At 40.2% G+C, this 21,578-nt stretch overlaps 1 protein-coding gene across 8 annotated transcripts in view; it reads left to right on the top strand.

The window, feature by feature from the left end:
* The first annotated feature begins 7,906 nt into the window (after positions 1–7,906).
* Positions 7,907–21,578, top strand: part of PCNX1 (pecanex 1) — an 89,342-nt gene continuing 75,670 nt past the window's right edge. For 5 of the 8 annotated variants that reach the window (XM_033061513.2, XM_033061508.2, XM_033061510.2 and 2 more), the window contains exons 1-2: positions 7,909–8,139; positions 15,832–16,040. In XM_033061513.2, coding sequence (XP_032917404.1) covers positions 7,987–8,139; positions 15,832–16,040 — 362 coding nt within the window. In that variant the 5' untranslated portion in view covers positions 7,909–7,986. Of the gene's footprint in view, positions 8,140–15,831; positions 16,041–17,753; positions 17,811–21,578 lie in introns of those variants that run through there. The other 3 variants (XM_033061516.2, XM_033061511.2, XM_033061514.1) reach the window with 3 other exon arrangements.

Consider the following 21,578-nt stretch of genomic DNA (forward strand, 5'->3'; position numbering starts at 1 on the left):
GACACTGCTCGTGATGAGTATAATCAGGCTTTACTTGTGTGGCAAAAATTCTGATGTCAGACTTCATGGACACAAGGATAAATATAAAAAGTGAAACCCAGTCTGATGTGAGAAGAGGCTGAAGATTATTAGGTCGTGAAGCTGAAAGAAGATTTGCATGAAAAATTATGCTGTCTCAGAACCTGTGATGTATCTATACCTGTGCATGAACATACAGGTCCATATATACACGTGTGTGTGCTCTTTGTTCACAGGGATTGCCTTACTGAATTACAGCAGAGAGCTGGCTGAAGGCAGAGACTGCAAGCAGAGACAAGTCAGAACGTGTGCAGGTCTTTCTCTATAGCTATGGGTTTCTCTTGCACCAAGAGCTTCCTCTCACATCAGTTTAACATGGAAGGCTATTTTTGGAGGTAGGCCAAAACCGGTTGCCCATTGAACGGTGTAACAAATCTATTCAGCCAGCACATGAAGAAGAAGACCTTGGTTGCTGCTGCTGTTTCCTTGATGAGTACTTGTGCTGTCTCCAGCTGGCTGCCAAAGACCCTTTTCTTTAGAGGCCATATGTCTTCTCTAAGAAAGTTCTTATCGCACCTCCTTCAGGCTTCTATCATTCTGCTGTACTTATGCTCAATTTCATTTACTTCATGAAGTGATGCAACTGTAGGATGATGGCTTTCTTCAGCTTGTGCTTAAAGAAAACATGGCCTAGGGAAGAAGAAACAATTGTCTGGGACAGCAAATGTTACTCACTGGGTAGCTCATATGGGTTTTCTTTCTAAATAGCTCTTTAAAGGGTTGCTGCAATACAAGTTAGTTTAGACCTGCCATAAAGTGGCAGTGTTTCAGGGCACCCCCCTGATTAATAATTTACACGTTCTGAAATCTGTCAACTATACCTTCAGGTACTGCCAATTCAAGCAAATACAAAAAAGAGTATCCACAACACCTCAGGGCATGATTTCATCAGTTCTTCAACACTAAGCAGGTCTGACCTGCTTAGTATTTACCTGGGAGACCTGCAGAGAACAGAAAGAAGAGTACAGGAATGGGCAGATCTTGCAAGGCAGCTGAGATTTCTTGCCAATATAAATCATGCAACATCTCTGGGAATTTAAACCTTGGTTGTTTAAAAAATAGCACTGCTTCTTCTGCGACTGACCTATATTGGCACTGAAGCACTGTATGACTAGAGATGCTACCTTCCAAAAGGGATTTAAAACTGAGATTCTGCAGTTCTTTTCTCAAATTCAGGTTGTTAACTATGGCCACATTCCATCTGAAGGCAATGAATTACATACTGTTTCCAATAGTCTTGAATGTCAAAATTATTCTTCACACCTCCTACTAAAGCACACAGTCACTGCCATGTTCCACTTCAGACAAGGCTGTATTCACTGAGGAGTCTTACATACACAGTTAGCAGAGGAATTGAAATCAGACAGAAATATGAAGTTACTTTTCTAATTATTCAGAATGAACTTAAATCCAGGAAAGTTCTAGGGAAACTGCTGAGACTTGCAGGACCTCTCAACTAATTTTCCCAAGCAAATCCTTGTAAGAAATGCAATTGCATAAAATTGTGACTTATATTCACTTCAACACTCTCACTTTGCAGTGCCACTAGTTATTCCACAGATTTCCACAGTTCTCTGTTGATAAGCCAGTTATCTTGACACTATTGTCCAAATTCTGCCCACATTTCCTCCTCAGAGTTCCTAATTTTTGCCTCTGAAATTGATAGGCATTTAACAAATGTTGTCATTCTGCCTCTGATAATGTACTTTAAACCAGAACTGTTTCCTAGGCAGAGACTGAGCAATTCAAAAGGCTAAACTTTTTTGGAAAATGGCTAAGAAGAGCCATAAGAGAGAGGAAATTCTTCAAAATTGAGACGATTCTCTTAGGGGCTCATTATCATACTATGGGAGCTTTGTGCTTCACACAGAGAGTTTAAATGCAAACAAAGATCTTAAATTGCAATTTATCCCAGTGACATCACAAGTCATTGTTTGGCAGAAATCTCTTACAGAGAGGCACCACTGTGCTGTACTTTAAAGAATGTGGTATAAATGTTGCTAAAATACTGTCAGCTGAGTGTTTGGATATTCTAATTTTAGCCTTGTTTATTATGTTTCATCTCCATGGCATTTTTAGGCAGTTCATGTACCAGCAATGCAGGCAAATTCCTCTTTTTGAGAGGGACCTCACGGTCACTAGGGCATCGATGACGCTTCCTGTTGTGATTTCTGTATGGACATGTTCACACAACTTTAATGTGCTTTAATGTGGAAGTGCACGATGCCCTTACAATTTTCTTGTAAGAAGCACTGAGAGAACTATTTTTAGGAAGAAAATCTATGTAAAACTCTACTCCTGCTGCAGCAATGGGACTATTAAGCCATTCTGATTGACTTTTCAACCATGCTGAAGCAGCTGCAAGAAGTTAGCATAGGGAGACTGTGGCCTACATGGCTGTTAAAAGTGTAGAGTGGAAAGATGCATAAATACAAATTCTAACATGAAATAAAAGGAATGGAATTGAAGATACTATTGTTTGAGTGGCAACTTAGAGAAAGCTGCTATCAACAAGTTGGTAAGAATTTGTTTTTATTAGCTGTCACGAGACTTCTTTGTCTGTGTGGATCTATTTTAAACAGCATTCATCTTTCAGCACTCCCTGATAATAAGAAACTTATGTAAGTGCTCTTATTCGGAAAGACTCTTGCTTTGGTCTTCATATTTTGTCTTGAGAAAACCACAGGGCTCAGACAGTGTACCAATACAGCTTACATACTCAAAAGATGCAGTAGGCAGCTGAGATAAACTGCAAGGGCAGGATTAGTGGGATTGTGGACTCCACAGTTCAGCTGTTTGCAGATGAGTAATTAGCATCCTCCACCCAGTGAATTATCTCCTCCTCAGTAGCACTGTGAGGTAATATGAAGAGCTCCATTAGTCACGGTGATAGTTGAAAAAAAATTTTAAAAACCCAAATCTAAACCTTTTTTCTCCTTTCTTCTATTGTGAGGGTAAGAATGATGTTCTTCCACACTGAGAAGGAATAGTTTGGCCTTTCCTACAAGGTGCTAGGAAGGGTGTATGCTGAAAGCACAGCGTGGATCTGGCAGTGTGATTGGTGGTGTGGGTCTCTGCAATAAAGGTGGGTGTGGCAAGGAGCCTCCTATATATCTGGGGCTGCTGTAGATGATGCCTGTGGTAAGTCTGCCAGCACAGCATGGAGAGGATGTCTCCTGCTGTGGACCCTTCTTGTTGGTAAATCCATTTCTGGTCTGTACTAAAACTCTAAAGAATAGGCACATTTTTCATGTTGTTTCTAAAGGCTGGATTCTAGTTGGGAGTCAGGGTAATATAGAGGGCTAGATTTTGTGAAGTAATTTTGCAGCAATCCCTTAATGTGCAAGGCTGAATCTGGTGTGACTTCTAGAAGTAAAGGGGGGTCTGTGAGAGGATCTGGTTCATGCTTAGAAGTCTGTTTAAAACCCGCGCAAATAGCAGATAGGCTGTTGTCAGCTGCTGATGTCATGGCAACATGTTAAGTAGAGTCCTGTAGTTGCTAAAAACCACTCTGATGTAATTAAAAGTTAACCTAGAACAACTTCCTGACAGACTTTAGAAGAAAATTTCCTATCTAGGCTAAAATTACCTAAACTAGGCTGGCAAATATTATTGTAGAATGACTTTCTGTTTTCTTTCCTACTTGGAAATAAGTTTACTTCTTACTTCTCATATAAGATGTGAGAATAAAACACATCACTGCTCTTTATGACAATGTTTCATATTCAGATAAAACATTTTCTAACTTGGTTACAATTATAGAGAATGGTAGGGGGAAAAAAGACATAAAATTGCACAGAGGTTTAATTCCTTGGTAGCAAGTATACATTTTACTACTGTTTCTTCAGAAAATCAACGAGTAAGTGCACTTTTCTCCTAGGTTGATCAATTATATACAAAATTGACTTTTGTCTTTTTCCTGTGTGAGTTTCTTTTTTGTTGGCATTTTTTTGAGCTGAAATTGTTGCTTTGGACACTGCAATTCACATAGGATGTAGTGTCTGTGGTGTAGTCTGTGTCAGCAGGATGCAAAAATGGGGTTTGAAATGCTGCTACCTAACTACAGATCCCAAGCCAAGGAATCAATAGGAAGACATATATAAAAGTTGGTAGTGAGCCACCAAGGCCTAGTTTGTCTGTCTTCATCTGAGAATAAATACTTATCAAGCAAGAGAGAAGTGCTAGCCCTCATATCTGTAAAGTGAATAAATCAGTGCTTTTCTTGTTTTTCTGCTGACTCTTTTATTAGCTGCTCACAGTTTGGTATCATACAGTGATGATTTACTGTAACAAAAATTTCCAAGTCATAAGCTCTTTTTCTGCACATAATAAGTTTTGTCCATTTTAGGCAAAATATTCTTTTTAATTTTCTGTTTCACCTCTTGTCCTAAGTATGAGTTATGTTCTCATGAAACTTAGTAATTCTCTTGATAATTAATTTAAAAATTTTAATTTTGGGAAAGTGTAGAACCTCATTCCCCTGAATGAGAAAATGAGAGATTAAAGTATTTCTAATGCTGCAATATTATTCTTAGAAATAGCAATGTGTTGAAGCACTTTTGTGACAAGTTCAGTGTTTTATTACTGTTTTGATTAATTTCCTCTTCTTGCAATAGCACACATTGGTTGCTCTCCAATCACTTGATTTAATGTCCACTCTCTTAAATATTTTATCTAACAAATCATCATGCTCTGTTTTTTCTTGAGCAAACTATTTTTCCTGTACCCATCCTGAAGAAAAACTGTAAGGCTGAAGTACAGTACAGATGATAAAGCCCTTATTCGTGAGCATGTACAGATTGAATCTACTACTGTTATTTTCTATCTAGATGTTGATTCTTTGTTTCCCCATGAAAGCCAATAATTTCTTTTTTTCTTGCCTTGTTAATGATACCTTCAACAGTACTTCTTATCAATTTTATCTTTAGGCATGGATGGATTAAAAAATACTATTTTCCCCTCTGTTGTTCTAATGTTTTCAGTCTGTCTGCATTTAAATAGCTAAACAATAGAATTTTAGTTGTCCTTTCAAGCATGTAATAATCTTGTCCTTATTTTACTGGATACAGACTAGATCCTCTCCTGATAACATGCATTTGAACAGGGCTAATTGTGTGGAGCTAGGTTATGTTTTGGATCAGGGCTGAGTCTGTAACTGTACTTGTATTTGATGTAAACATACATACATATATATATACACACATATATACATGTATTATGTTTTGTTTTCTCTGTTCATTTTTTGCTTTTAGTTTCCACACCCCTGGCCTCCCATGCAATACCCCCCAAACCTTTATAACATCCTGGCTGGCCCAATGGTCCGACAACTTCTAGGCGGGGGGCTGAGGAAAGAGCTAGAATCTCCCTCAGCTTTCAGCCTATTACACAGAGGCACTGTTTAATATGAATCATTACTAGGATGCTGAGGCTAATCTGTCCAGATTTAATCAGAGGCTCCTAAACAGGAGCATAAATGTTTCTAAAGCATGTACTGCAGCCTTCAGACGTGTAATTCATGAATGTTATCCCTATTGCCTCCCTTTGGGAAGGTGAACAGCTTTTATGTAACATTGATACAACAGCTGCAGAAAGAGCTAACGCTTCATAATCCTGATCATCACAGCATCAAAGTATATGTATGCATAACACAATCTAACAGGTTCATATTTTAAGAACTATATTTGTCTTTTTAGTTTTTAATGGTATTTTGGCAAATATTGCTGTTGAAACAGTTTTATTTTTTTTTCTGAGCATACCATAACTGTGAGGCTCATCATGCTTGCCTTTAATGCAGAAGGATAAAGGGAATTCTCCTTTCTCATCCATGATAATCCTCTGTAGTTTTTCACTGTTGGTTTTTTCCCTTCCCCCATCTTTATTTCCTTTAATATCTCAATCCTGTTTGATAGAGTGAAAAAATGCTCTTTTGTAAAACAATGCTCCCAGTTTTGTATTTGAAAATGTACTATCTGAAAAAGGTTCATTTTTTTATACTGGGGAGAAAGCCAGTTGTTTCTCACTGAGGAAACAAAAAATAGATGAAATACATTTGCTTTGAGTCAGTAACTTCTGTCTTCTGGTTTTCCAAGAATAACCAAATGTTGCCATTGGCTCACTAACTGTCAGGGAGACAGCAGAGACTGAGGAATTAATGCAGCCTCTTGAAAATACCAGCCTAAATGCATGCTCATCATGAGTCATGGCTGAGTGCTTGGGTTATTTCATTCCTGCAGTTTTTCTGCAGTGGAGATCCAGAGTTACAGAAGGAGTCAGGTTGGAAGAGACCCCCACAGTGGATCATCTGGTCCAAACTCCCTGCTCAATCAAGGACCTCCTAGAGCACACAGCATAGGATTACATCCAGACATATCTTGAATAATGCCTATCAGAGAGACTGCAACCTCTCTGGACAATGCATTCCAGTGTGTTGTGGCCTGCACAGTAAAGTTCTTCCTCATGTTCCACTGGAAATTCCTGACCATTTCTGCCTTCTTGTCCTATTGCTTGGCACCTCAGAGAAGAGCCTGGCTCCTTTCTCTGACAGTCTCCCTTCAGGTACGTATGGACAATGATGAAGTCCCCTCTCAGTCATCTCTTCTCGAGGCTGAACAGGCCCAGTTCCCTCAGCCTTTCCTTGAGAGATGCTCCAGTCCCCTCATCATCTTTGGAGCCCATAGTGTTTGTAGTATGGACTTCTGTCACCTCTTCTTGAGAGCACTGCCTGAACTCTTACCCTAATCTGTCCCTTTCTAAATAACACATGACTTTTGGGATGTGCATGTCTAAGGGGAAAGCTTGAAAAGTTGTTATTCGATGAGAAATGGCGACCTATAGATGAACATGGAAGTCAAAATTTAGACCTATGAGAGAGACTTGTGGTGTACCCATGGTCCACTGTGTTCCTTTCTATCTGTAAACCCTGATGGTTCTGGCTGTTTAGGGGCTGCAACTAACACCAATTCCTGTGGCGGGCATGGATGTGCCAGGGTTTTGGTAACACTACGTATTGAGAGTAAAGGGGTGTGTGTGGGGGGGATGTTGCTCAATAAATGGTGAGGTTGTTATCTTGCTTTGGAGCCTTAAAAGTGTATGCTGGACAAATGTCTTCCTGCCCTGCTGCAAGGAGAGGGTGAAGCACTTTGCTAGAAGTCAGGCCCTGGGAGGGGGAAAGAAAGGAGTTTGGAAGGGGAAAGGACCTTAGACTGGGTTCCTTAGAGGTGAGCCTGGAGACAGTACTTCTGAATTAGAGACAGTGTTGTTAGCTGAAGTGCATCTTCACTAATGCTTGCAGTATTTAAGTTGAGGCTGGGCATCAGGAAGAATTTCTTCACAGAAATGGCGATCAGACATTAGAATGGGGTGCCCAGGGCGGTGGTGGACTCAGCATAGTTGGAGGCCCTCCAGGAAAGACTGGATGTGGTAATGCCACGGCGTGGTTGATACAACAGTGTTTAGACTCGTAATCTCAGAGTGTTTTCTAACCTAACTGATTTCGTAATGCTCTGATTGAAAACCCCCTTTCGGCAGGTTCTGTCTGTACGTCCCACAGCACCGTCAGAGGGCGGGAGCCCCGCGGGCCGCTGGGGGCGGGACCTACGCTCAGGGCCGAGCCGGGCCGCCAGGGGGCGCTGCGCGGGGCAGGCGGGGGCGGGGCTGTGGGCAGGCCGCGCGCAGGCGCAGCGCTGCCCCCCCCGGCGGCGGCGGCGCGCGTCCCCTGCCGCAAGGGCCGCCGGTCCGTCGGCGGCGCGGGGGCGGGCGGGCGGCCCGGGCCCGGACATAAGATGGCGGCGGCGTTGCTGGGGCGGCGGCGGCGGCGGTTGCGGCTGTCGCGGAGCACGGGCGGTGCACGGCTCTGCCCGGGCTCGCAGGGCGGATAGAGCGGGGCCGGCGCGGCGGAGCGGGGCCGCCATGGGCTCCCAGGTGCTGCAGATCCTGCGCCAGGGCGTGTGGGCGGCGCTGAGCGGCGGCTGGTACCAGGACCCGCACCAGGGCGCGGGGGTCAACGCGCTGCACCTCTACCTGTGGCTCTTCCTGCTCGGCTTCCCCTTCACCCTGTACATGGTGAGCGCGGAGCCGGCCTGTGCCGGGGGTCGGCCGGGCCTTGCGGGGCCCGGATTGGGGGGGGAGGGCCGGGAGGGGCCGCCGCGCGCGCGCCCCCTGCCCGCGGCGCGGCCCCGGGAACGGCCCCGGGCCCCTGCGGCCGCGCCCCCTCCGCTGGGAGCGGGCCCGGACCCCGGCATCGGGGCTGCGGCGTTTCGGGGGCACCGACCCGTTACTGGGAATCTGGGGGTGGGCGCTGTCGGGGCGCAGTGGGGCTATAGGCGCTGGCACTTTGCCTTCGTTTTTGTGTTTACTTTCCTTCAAAATTGGAAATGCCTCTGGCAGCTTCCGCTGTTGATCTCCTGGTGGGTCAGTAAAAAGCTCTTTCTAGAGGAGCTGTCAGATTTAGCCAATGTTTCTGAGTTTTGAGTCTAGTGGAGGGATGTGGTTCCATAACCTGGAAGTTTTATTTGGATGTAGAGTGGTGTGTTGGCTGGCCGTGTATCTGGATTGTGTGTTATCGACGAGAAGTTAGTCTGGCTTTTTTGTTTGTGTCTGGATTTCAGTGTATTTGGTTTGTGAGAATTCTTGTCATATATATCTTTGTAGCTCACACTTCAATCAAAGCTGTTAAAATACTAACCTTTAAACCTAGAAACTTTCTTGACATTTGGACTTGGGAACGCATAGAGGAGAGGTTTGATCAGTTACAAGAAAAGGGGGCGGTTTCCTGTTGACCAGTAGTTTTTTTCCCTGTGTGAGCTGTGTTTAACTTAGGAAATGCTAATAGTTTACTTTGGTTTTTTCAGTAGAAAAGTGTGATCATAATGGTGTGTTTTGACCAGTTTCGTGCATGAGGTAGGACATCATTTGCAAGATTGCCAGATGCTGTGATAACCTAATGTAGAAGCTGCCTTGTGAAAATTTAGTTCGTGAATGAAGCATTGGAGATAAAATCGTATGCAAAGTCAGGCATTTGCTTTGTTTAAAAGCAATTTGTAAGGCTGCAGTGTGAGACACTTCATGCTAAGAAATAGCTGATGTGGAAAAGGAGGTTACAACTCTATGATTTTTAATTCATATTACAATGTCTTGGAAAAAGCTGTAGCGCTTTTTGTTTGAATACTTCTGGGCTGCTGGCAGGGCAACTAAAGGCTGAGACAGATTGCTTTTAAAACTGAAGGTATGTGAGAACAGCTAGATAACACTTCTAAGCAGATACTTTGTATGAGAACTATGAATCTGTATCTGTTGAAAGTTCTGCAGAATACGGGAAGAGGAGACCCCTTTTGGTTTCAAATATAGCTGTACAATTTTTTGTAGTAAAAGTACTGCTTTTCTGTTTTGACAGAAGAGTTATTTAATTAGTACTGCCTTACTGAGAAAGCTGACCACACCTGTAGAAGCAGCTATATCCTGCATGCACAAAAGACCTGTGAAAGGGGACTGATCTATATTGTACGTAGGTCTTTTCACAAATGGTAAATCTGGGCCAGGATTTGAGTTTCCTGCTGCTCTTAAAGCAGTAGGTAAGCTTCAGTTACCCATACAACGGGGTAAACTTCAGTGGTGCTTAAACACTTTTTCCTGTGTAAAGGGAAAAGCAGCAAACTGCTTTGGGTTTTGTTGAGGTCAGAGAAATTCTCTTGCTTCATAGCTTTGGACAAGCTAAAGATGCAACAAGTGCCAACTTCCCTGAGAATAAGTAGGGAGATTAGTCACAAGTTAAAGAAGATTGAATCATATTTGGCTGTTTTCCCTCTTTCCACCCTCTACAGTTTGTGTTGTCTAGACATAAACTAAACAGGCAGAACTGTATTGGTCATCTTAGCTCTTTAGCATCTCTTAAGCTCTTTTTCAGAATAAAAAGCAGTAAGTGTTGCATTGCTGTGGGACGTACATAAATAAGCAGAACTTGCTTGAAAAATCTTAGGTAATTTTAATCTGAATTCTGAGCATGGCTCACTGGTGTGTAGGAGGGAGTTTCTAAGCTAGCTTCAAGTGACTTGTTGCTGGCAGACAACCCTGTGTGTTTAAAAAAGCAAGGTATATAGAAAGACTTAGACTGCTAACAGGTTTTATATTATTTATTAAGCTTCCCCATGTAAAGAATTACAAGATCACATCATTGCTTTTATGTATTGGATCAGCAATAACTGTAGTTATTTCTAAGTTGTTTTTTAGCAACAAAGACAAAAGTATCCCCTAAGAAGTTTGCTTGTAGCTGGCTCTGAAGGCTGAATGCATTTAATGGTAGGCTAATCACTTTTCCCCCTGAAATGTTATTTAAGCTCCAATAGGAATAGAACACACTAGGATATAGAAATTTAGGTGCACTTACTGCTTTAAGACTTGGTTTAGTGCATCCAACATTGCTATTCTTGTTTTCTGTGCATTTTTTTTGTTGGTCTGGCATTTTCAGAATGGAATCTGGTAATGTTTGTGGTGAGCAAGTAATGTCATAAATCTGAGTGTTCCTTTGTATATGAATGCCCATGTTGTTAGGGTTGATGGATTTAATGTGTGGTACAAACCTACTGAAAAGATTAGCGTTAGAATTCAATAATCAACCTTTCTTCCTTGGTACTTCATCTGCCTTCTGAGCTTATGCACGTGCAAGTGAGTGTTGTACCCTGTGTGAAGATGACAGATGTATGCCTAAACGAGCCTATTTTGCCAATCTGGTCACTTTTTCTTGTATATTTGTACACTTAAAATGCACTTGTTGGAAGTGTGGCGTAAATATGTAGATAATGAAGGAGCTGGGGTCTGAAGTGAGATATGTCTGCTTTAGGGAAGCTGCTTGAATCTGTGTTCTTGGATTTGTGGCTTGGCAGTACATAAAGATTCTGCTTTCTAGACTTGTTAAATGTGTCCTGTTTGCGTATTTATATCCAGTACCAGACTCAACTGTGCTTGTTGATGTGCCTTTCTGTAGTAAGAGCTGATCCCTGGTTTTACTCTAATGCAAAATTGAAATTGGGAGAAGAAAATGTGCTCTCTGTATGGGGAAGCTGTCCAATCACATTGTACAATCTAGTGGTAGAGTTGAAAAAAAATACCCTGAATGTAGAACCAACGTTATGCATCAGTGTTGCAGGGGGGAGGGGAAACAGAGGAGGCTGCCAAAGCACTTCCCCTAGTCGGAATGCTGTTTCAGCCCCACCACGTGCGCATGAGGGGGTGAAGTCTTGGCTCTGGCACTTGTGGAATTTTGCCAGTGACTGAAGAGGAGCCAGGACTGTACCTTGCTTGGGGTGATGGGCTCATATATACCTACAGAGTTTATCTGTCAAAGTCGTGCATTTAGACAACAGTTCACTTAATTTCCTGACTTGTGTACATAGTTACAGAAATAGGTCATATAAATGTAACTTCACATGGAAGTTTTTTGTGCTGAAGTTTCTGAAATATGTCCTGTATCTTAAACTAAGATTTTAAATAATTGAAATTCAATCTGTGATAACAATCCCTCGTATGCCATAATGTTCTAAGACACTTGTATTTTCTTGGCTACTCAAGTTTTGGTTGTATGCTTTGAGGTTTTGGTGGACAACTAGATAACTTGTAACTGGACTTGCTTCCAGATAATGGCAGTTCCTAAGGGCTCTGATTGTCCTTAAACAAGAATTGCGGACAAAACTATGTCTGTTTCCTGGTCTTTCCTCTTTTCCAGTAAAACTTTTTCTATAAAATACTGGGTTCAAAATACTTCTTAAGTCTTTTTACAAGATGACTTGCTTCTTAATGCTTAGTTGTTAACACCTTTATGTAGAGATTTGCAATCTCTGGTTTGATTTTGAAAACTTAGCTGTTAGCTGTTGAAAAGACTCGTAGCAATGCATTTCTTTTTTGAAAATAATCTTGAATTTTCATTACATCTGTGGGACCTAGCTAAAGCTAGGTAATTAGGTAATCAGATTAGGTAGGAACCATATAGTGTTAGTTTCTTCATCTGCATGTTGTACAGCCTGGGATCAGTGAAGTTTCCTGTTGTTTCTTTTACACGTGTGTTGGAAACATTCATTTGAGATACTATTTCTGTAGTTTGGATGAAAGTATTTGAATGGTATAACTAATAGTGAGAGCTTTCTTTTCTGTTTTAACCATTGGAATCTAGAAGTGCTTAAACCTTTTTCTACCTACTTTTTTAGAAAAGGCATATTGTGATACAAGTGAGCTAATTTGACCACCAGGAGGTTTCAGAAGAGATACTCCTCCTTAACTGTGCATTCCTGTATTTTACCTTTATCCTTATGTATGTTTTGCATTTGGAAAGTTGGCTTGAAATACTGGAAGTCAAGTTACTTTGACTTGAAAGATTTAAAATTAAGTTACTTTGGAAAGTAACTTGTGGGAAAGGTGGTAGAAAATCAGTGTCCTTCCCTCTGCCTCCCATATTTGACAGTACTACTTAGCTTCCCTTTAAGACTTAGGGAAATAATTTTGGGTAGGAGTTTATCTAATAGTTGGGTTTGTTCAGTCATTTGGTAACTGAAGTTACAGAACATAATTAAAAGCACACAGTTTTTCCATGGTTCGTTGTAGCTCTTTATATTGTACAAGAGCTTCAGTTGTGATGGCTGCTGTGGAGTATGTTTTCTTTTGGTGCTAATGCAAGTGACCAGAAATATGCAGTAAAAATGGGTGATCTCTGAAATGCTGTTGCAAGTGTAGCCTTGTGGTCAACTGGTGTCTACTAACAAACTCTAGCTTAAGGGTTTTAGTGTGCTGGGGTCAATTAAAATGCTTTAATATTTGAAATTATTTTGATATTATTAAAATGCAATCCAGTGGGAAATTTTTATGACTTAAACTTGTATTCCAGTTTTGAAGGTGGTGAGACGCTGGTGGGAAATTTGTCTCTCCTCAAATGTGGTGAGATGCTGAGTGTGGTTGGAAATGCTAATCTCACTTTAACTTGATTTCTTTTGTGGGGAGAAGACTTCAGATTTATATTGGGAGTGCTTCTAAGTTTGGCTAAGGAAAACAGAAGTTGCAAGTAGTTTAGCTTAGGCTGCAGTAAGTTTCCTCTTGAGGCTGTACTGCAGACAAATTGCTGGTACCATGGGTGGCAGTGCTGCACCACAGCATGATACTTGATGTCAAGTGTGTTCGTATGGCAGACGAAGCTAGCTAAAATGCCTTCTATTCCCAGAATATGTGCCCTATTCTGAGATGAGCAGCTACTACCAATATGAAAAATGAAAGTCAGTTACGTTAGCTTTTTTTTTAATTCTTCTGCAGTCCTGTGAAAACAGGATGTGAGGAAAAGTTTTGAATTCCTTGTTAGGTTTGCTGCAAGTTCCATGAGGTGTTTTGCCTTTTTTCACATGCTTGTTCTAAAAGCATTCATTTGAAAAAACGGATGTATAGATTTTGCAAGATAAACTGGATATACTGTGACTTCACTGCTGACAGTAGATGGGGGAAATTGATGGGCTCTCTAAACAGAAAAATTCAGGCATGTCTAACTGGAGTAACTCAAGCTTTTGTTATCTAGTGTTCGTCTAACTCTTCTGGTAATGGCTTCTGAGCACTGCGTAGTGTAAAGGAGAGGAAAGTTGAAGGGGTAGTAGACTGCCTAGCAGGTACAGGAACCTCATGTTTTTCTCCAAAGTTAACAGGCTAGCCCTTGCCTGCAGGGAACTGATTCTGAAGTTTTTGGAAGTAGAAGCACCTAATTTCTTGAGAAAACTATTCTAGCATGGCTTCAGGGGTTGTAGGGATGCCATATCCTTGTGGATCCTGTATGCTTATTGATACTGGTTTTAAGTATCTTGGTTTCCTCTTTCTCCTCCTTAGCTGGTGCTTGATGAGTGAATCTTTGTTCATGATGATGTTGTCCAGTTGAGCATACAAAATGAAACTTAGTAAACTTCAGCTTAGTTTGCCTGGCCTACTTCAAATGTTATATTCAGTGATGACTTAACTTGTTTTGGAGGAAAAGGTAGGTGTTGATGATGGTTGTCAGACTTGACTTGTTTTGGAAGAAAACTTTGCTAGTTACAAAGAGTCATCATGGTGATCAAAGTTCCAGGGAAATCTTGAAGAGTCAGAAGGGGAAAATGAATAGAGGAAAAGAAATGGAGGCCTCTCTATTCAGCTCGTATGACCAGGTTGAGTCCTTTGAAATTGTTTGGCTGACTACTGTGGTTAGGTTATGCTACTTAAAATCCTTCTAAGATTCAGAGAAATAATTTTAGGTCGGAGATTGTTACATTGTGTGATGTTTCACTATGTTGTCAGCCAGTGAATTTTAAGTGACTCAAAATGTTTCCATGCTCTGGTTAGAGAGGCATCGCTGTCTTCTACTCTGATCATTGTTTTGACTCTCAAGATGTTCTGGGACGTTTTTTTATCAATGATGACTCTTCCCATGGTTTCTGTAGGGAGGTATGAAAATGAGCTGGAATCTTATACCTCCTTCAGCCATGAGGTATAGAAAGACAGTTCATTTATTCTACTCATTTATTCCAGTAATGTTCAAGCTGGATATCAGATGTTTAATTCTGATTGCCATGTCTGTCTGTATTTTTATATTTTGGAAGTATAGCTGAAACTGCACTGTGAACAGGGTAAAGGCTAGTGATGCAGTGAAATACTTCAGAACCTAAACTTTTGTTGTTTTTTTAAAGGAAATAGTCTATTTTTGGATGAATACTGAGACTTAATATTTTAATCACTGCCTTGGGAAATGACAAAATTTGAAATCACAAATCAAGCATGTTTTAGATGGACGAAAGCATTGAAGTAAAATCTGAAGTTTAATCAGTACTTTGAACATTTCTAAACACCTGTCAGGCTGGACTTCATCAATACCTGTTGCTGAAGGCTGTAATAGCCTTATTTACCTCTGCAAGACTTTCATGGCAACTCTTAACTTTAAGTGGAATTTCAAATGTTGAATTCAGGACTGAGGGTTTTTTTTTTAATGTGACTTCTGGCCACCTTTTGTACAGATGAAAAATTTTCTTCAGAACATGTGTTGCTTGTCTTTCCATGGGCATGCAGTGGTATAGCACAAGTCTTTGCTGCCTGGGGTCTTGCAAGTTGTGTTCTGCTGTACAGTGTGTGAGTCACATGTAAGCAACCTCTTTACGTATGCAAGTAGGAAACAGTTTTGCTTTTGTGACTGATCAGTGCCTTGTCATGCGACAGTAGCTGTTGGAAGCTGACAAGTGAAGTCAAAACACCAATGTTTGGTATTTAATCAGGTTTTCTCCTATCCAACTATGCTGTCAAACTTGCATCATGTTTTTCTGAAATGGACTTGGTGCTGTGTACTAGCTCTGAAATAAGATCTCGCCCATGCTTGGTTGTTTCTTCATGTGCTTAAAATCTTCCTGTGTTTTTTTTACTCATAACTGTTAATCAAAAATATTAGGTGTCACACATGCTAACTCTAAGTTTCCTAGTCTAAGTCTTGCATTGCAAAAGCATGGGAGAAGAGAATGAGAATTGAACTTTGTTCTCAAGCTTCAGTCAAACAAGTTTATTTAGCACAATGCTGTGGTGATTTAGTATCTTTGGTAGTCCAACTGTTTCTTTTTTTCCTGTGTTGCTTAACATTTTTCACACAAAGACTGTCTGTAGGTGGTGTAACTTTCATTTTTTTTCCTCCATGAAACAAACTGTTAAAATCTAGATTGAGTCGTCTTAGGCATATTCAACCTTTTGTTCATTAACCTTTTCTTAATCTTTTTTTGAAAGGCTCTTCCTTCTTCCATGATGATAGTAGCTGTCTACTGCCCAGTGATAGCAGCTCTCTTTATCGTTTTGAAGATGGTGAATTACCGTTTGCACAGGGCACTGGATGAGGGAGAAATTGTGGAGAGGAATGCCAGTGAGCATATGGACAGAGGTGCAAAAACAGAACAAAGCAATGTTTCAGCCAAGAGGAAAGACAGCAATGGGCCCAGGTAAGTTGTCTGCTGATGTTTGCATACTGCTTCAAGTGACTAACAGTCCTGTCTTCATCAGCTGAATAACTGGAATGGTGGTTGAGATGAAGCACTAAGGAATATAGATACAGACCTCTGTAGTTCTGAAAGGTGGTTTTAAGTCTGGTCTTGAAAAGCAGACTTATTTATGCATTAGATTTGAAATGATGGATTCACAATAGTTTCCTGGTTCCTCCCCCAGAGGAGTTCAAGAACAATATTGAACATACTGGAAACAATAGCATGGAAAATGTGAGCCGATTAGGTCCCTAAATACTTAATGAACATAATTAGTACAAGTAATCTTATTTCAGTAATAGAAGTAGTATTAAAAATCTAGCTGTGAAAGACCACATACTACATGCTAATTCTTTTATCACCAGGAGATGTGTCGGACTGGGTTTCAATTTTAGTGTTGCAAAAACAGGAGTCAGGTACAATACTTGACTCCAGTCTTAGTCTTTTTAAGGAGAATACTGTCCTGTGAATTTGGAAATTCTGGAATTGCTCTGCTCAGTAATGAAGATAATGATTCTGAAGTACTGTCAATAGGAGATTATTCTTTTCCCGAGATCTCCTTTGTAGCCTGCGTAAGAAAACGCCAGAGGTTTTCTGCATCTGACCAGACTATTTGGAGAAAGACGTGCAAGAAATGACTCATCAGCGAGGCCAGCTTAACCAGTTTGATCAGTGTGGTGGATGTGTTACGAACTTCTAATATCAAAGCCTCTGCCTGCCTTAGATAATTGAGACCATCTTAAAATTTAAACTGTATGAAATAAATCAACCTTGAATTGCTAGCTTTTCGAGATAACCTTTCTCTTGTCTCTGAGTTTCCGGTACTAGTAGCCATGAGTAGTTTTCAAAGTGAGGTGATTTGTATGCTGTCCTGACTTCTGAAAGGTTGTGTGTCTTACTAAGGAAATGTAGTTGAAAGAAGTCTCTTGAGTGTGTTTATTGTGATGCTTTTAAAGAAAGGAAGTGTTAAACTGCTGCTCTTCAAAATGCTCAGCCAAGAAGTAAAAGGACTTTCCTGTGTATACATGGGGTAGCTTCTCAAGGTCCTAGGTTCTTGTGTGTCTTCTCTCAGCTCAGGTATTGTTGGCAAAAACGGTGTCTTAGGTTCCTCTAAAGCTGATATACAGTAACTTCTTGTATCAATCTTTTATAAACCTGACTCTTTTTCCATGATGTGTTTGGCAACTGAAGCTGCTGATTTTAATTGTGACTTTGTTTAGATCACCCTATGCCTTACTAAAACAGTACTGAGGTATTTTGGCAGACTGCTTCCCTAATTGTATCTTAATGCTTACTCTGCTTAATAAAATTCATGGAAGTAAATTAGGGGTCTGTTCTTTCTCACACAACCTTGGTAATGCATGTTTTAGGTGTGACCTGTAGGCGTTTTGTCTGAGTGGTTTTTGGTGGGGTTTTTCTTTTTGTTTGGTGTTTTTGCCATGTAGCTTTTGCTTCCAAAACAAGGGCACAAAGTTGGTAAGGGAATTTCTACTAGTGTTGTGAATTACTTCTGGATGTTTCAGTTCTGTTTTGTCTAGGGAGCAGTTGACATGGCACAAGATACCACATTATAAACATTGTGAGTTCAGAAGTAGAGGTTAGTTTGATGCTGTGTGTCCTGCTTGCCAACTAAAGTTTCATTAACTTTTATATGATCCTTGTTCCCACTTTCAGGTCTCTTAACTAGAACTGGGAACAAGGTCAATGCAGAAATTACGGAGTTACTTTTTGGTAAGTGGGATGTACAGTATATACTAATCTTTGCCTGGAAGCTTACAAGAACTCTGGGGTAGCATCCAAACCAGTAGATGGGCTGTAGAATGAGTGTTTAATATCGAGCTGTAGCCTTCTTAGTAAGTTAAATTGGAACACTAATAAAAACCCAGACATGTCTGGGAAGAGAATGTGTATGTAGGGTTTTCTGATTTTTAAACTCTACTTCCCTAGTACAAGGTGGATGTAGGGGAGATCTGAGCAGAGATACTGTCTTAAATACTTGCAGAATCAGAATATTAGTTTTGATAGCTTAGGCTGCAGCATGTGATACGGAATAAATACGTGTATAGTATAGTTTGCAAAGCCATCCTAGACTTTTTATCCTGCCACATGTACATTCATGGAGACCATTTCAGTTATAAATCTTAGTATATTTGCAGGATTAAGCAGTGGTTGTGTTCAGAATTCTGTTTAGCTTCTAAGAGCTGCTGTTCTTTGTTTCTGAAGATGTTTATCCTCAAAATGGTGCTTCCAGGTATCTGACAAATTATGTGCTGTCATTTGTAGGCTTGCTCGAACTGCTCATTTATCTTCAGTTAACCTTGGTTTGAGGATGAGGTTTTCTTTCCATGAAACTTTGGCATCTTTGAGCAGAGAACGACATAGAATTTCTTTAGAAATGCCTTGTTAATTTTTTTGCTCTCCTCTTTCTAAAGCTGAAGTTCTCTAGTTAATGTTTTTGAAAGGAAGTCTTAATTTATAGAAAGTAATGCGAGTTGCTCTTTTAATATATCAGGTGTTTGTATAGTAATGTTTTTGTGAGGTTTCATGAAAGCAAGTAGAGGCGATACAGGCTCCTGGTCTCGTAGAAATATAGAAGAAGCAGTGCAAGCATGATCTTTGTTGGGTATTGGTGGACGCACAAAAACTTAAAACGCTTAAATCAATCCTTCTTTTGGATATATCAATATGGCTACTTATCAGTGGCTGTTATGGTTCAAAGTATCATAAAGTGTTCATTTGGTGATACTGCTGTTCCTGATCTCAGTCAGCATGAAGGAACTGTAATAATGTTGCTACATAAATTTCACATGAACTTCTACCAAGTAAAGTCAGTAGTTGGAAAATGTTGCATCTTTGAAATATTTGCAGTCTACTTAAATATGAACAAGAAAAGTAAAATTGAGAAAAGGTGATCTCTAAAACTGTTGCCTTGCGTTTGCTGTTTATTCTCCTTGGAGTTTTCTATGGCTGGCAGACCTGTTCTTGCGTTTGGAGTTAGTTTTTATTTTTGACTATCATTACTGACTCAAGCTTGGAAGAAAATTTCTCTTCATACTTCAGTCTGTTGTGATCTAGCATTTGCAGTACATGCAGCGGTTATTGTGTATTTTGGGAGCAGCCTCCTGACTAGTTACCCTACCCTTCTATTGAACATTAAAGACAGATGATGATTTTTCAAAGGAAAATAATAAAACTCTTCCTCTGCATTGTCCAGAAATCAAAATAACTTATTCCTGATTACCTGTTGAAGTTCTGGTCTGAATGTCAGATTTGTACAAGTAATCTTATTTCAGTAGTAGATGTAGTATTAAAAATCTAGCTGTGAAAGACCACATACTACATGCTAATTCTTTTATCACCAGGAGATGTGTCGGACTGGGTTTCAGTTTTACTGTTGCAAAACCAGGAGTCAGATACAATGCTTGACTCCAGTTGTAGTCTTTTTAAGGAGAATGCTGTCCTGTGAATTTGGAAATTCTGGAATTGCTCTGCTCAGTAATGAAGATAATGATTCTGAAGTACTGTCAATAGCCTAAGTCAGATTTTCAGCTTGAATTCATGCAGACTTATGGCCTCTTCATGCTTTTGGTTAATCTCTGACATGCTGATGAGATGTTCCTGCAGATGGTAATTTTAGTTTAGAGTTACTAATAATTAGAAATAGTAGTTTTAATTTGCTGTGTCATCTTTGAGTGCCTCTTTCACAGCAATCTCTATTGCTGGGTGTAATTTTTTCAGGCTTCTTGATTTGTATGGTAGCTTCCCTACAGTTATTTTGTTTGCAAACTGAAAAGTGTAGCACTTCCTTTAAGGAATGAAGACAGCAAACTGTAAGAAACAGACTGTAGATTTTCTCATCAGGAAGGCCTGACTGCAGCATTAGCATCAAGTAGTTTGTGAACAACTCTGGATATTGCTGAAGTCCAGGTACTTAGGCATACAGTGGTAATCCTAGAAATCTGTATTTTCTGCTTCTTCCTGCAGACCTTATGTTTGTTGCTAGCTTTTGTTCATTCATAGGTTTGTGTGGTATAACAGAATATAGAAACTGAGTAGAGTGGCAGTGATGGATTTTGTTGTTGCTTATGCTGATAGCTGATGGTTCAGTTTTAGACAAAATTGCCACTTTCTTTGGCTAACTACCTGGTTCTATGCATGAAAGCTTATTTGCAATGACATTTTTCTACTTCATAGGATGTACTTTAATCACATGCAGTGTTTCTCAATGAATTATTCAAACAGGAAAGGAATTTTGTCTTTTTGTAAAAGGCATTCTTTGTTATATCTTCAGTTGTCATTATAATGTAGACTGAATTTAAACATTGTGAGAATTTTTCAGTTTAGTCTTGAAATTCATGTTATGTCCCTATGTATTCTTAAAATGCTTACAGAATGACTACTTTGGCTGAATCGGGTGCTGTATCTTTCAAAATTCATTTTCCTTACCTATCTTAGCGTAATTGATAAGACTAGGTCGGAGAGGGCTCTGTAAACAGCTGTCTCCAGAAGTATGCCTGTCATGGCTGAGCTGTAACAAAATGGCGGCTTCTCACTTCTTGCTTTAATTTGCTGGAGTTGGACCATAGTTGTTCGGCTAACTAATGGCTGGTTTTCTTTTAAGTTAACTTATTTTTACTGAAGGGATATGTACCCAACTTCAGACTGTCTTTATGTTGGTCACCTCTGATGTAAGGAAGAATCATGTGCTTCTTATATTGTGTACAGTGATTTCTGAGGTTGTGCCTTTTCACCTCTCCAAGATGACAGCAGCTTGACATGCCATACTGTAGGATGAATCATGTGTCAGGCCCTTTAGTGTACAACCAGTTTGTTTACAATATCCTTGATTGATGTCCATATATTTCAAAAACTATTAGAATCATAGAATATGCTGAGATAGAAAAGACCCATCAGGATCATAGATTCCAATTTCTGACCTTGTGCAGGCCACCCTGTTAAGTGTTGTTCTTATTGTGTAACTTCCCTATGAGACTAGTTGTCTATTAAATAAGCCCTGTGGTTCTTCTATCCATTTCTGTCTCCTTCTTCGGAGGGCCTTTGTCTTTAGTGTATTTGGTCTGCCTGGAGGAGTGTTGTGCATATGTGCTTTGCTCAGCAAAACGCTGGGATTTTATTGTTGGGAAGCTGGTGCTTGTATTTGGGAAGAAACAGAGGATCAGTGTCAAATTACCCTGCAGTTACTTCTGTTTAGAAGTCTCCTGGATCAAGGTGCTTGAAGAGAACTATAAAGGGATAAGAAAAAGAGTGCCTCAACTGCTTCCTCTTTGCAATTAACAATCAGTGCTAGGTTGGATCCTTGTGTTCAAGTCCTCAGCTTACTTCAGACCCTGTTGTCCTAATGAACAAATCCAACTTGCTTTTATTTCATAAAATATCTGCCTTTGACATGCTAAATCCGGTTGAATTACAATTTGATCTTGTTGCTCTAGGAAATACTTTCAAATCATTAGTTAGTATTCCTGAAAAGATGAAATTACT

This window comes from Catharus ustulatus, chromosome 6, assembly GCF_009819885.2.
Source record: "Catharus ustulatus isolate bCatUst1 chromosome 6, bCatUst1.pri.v2, whole genome shotgun sequence".
Lineage (NCBI taxonomy): Eukaryota > Metazoa > Chordata > Aves > Passeriformes > Turdidae > Catharus > Catharus ustulatus.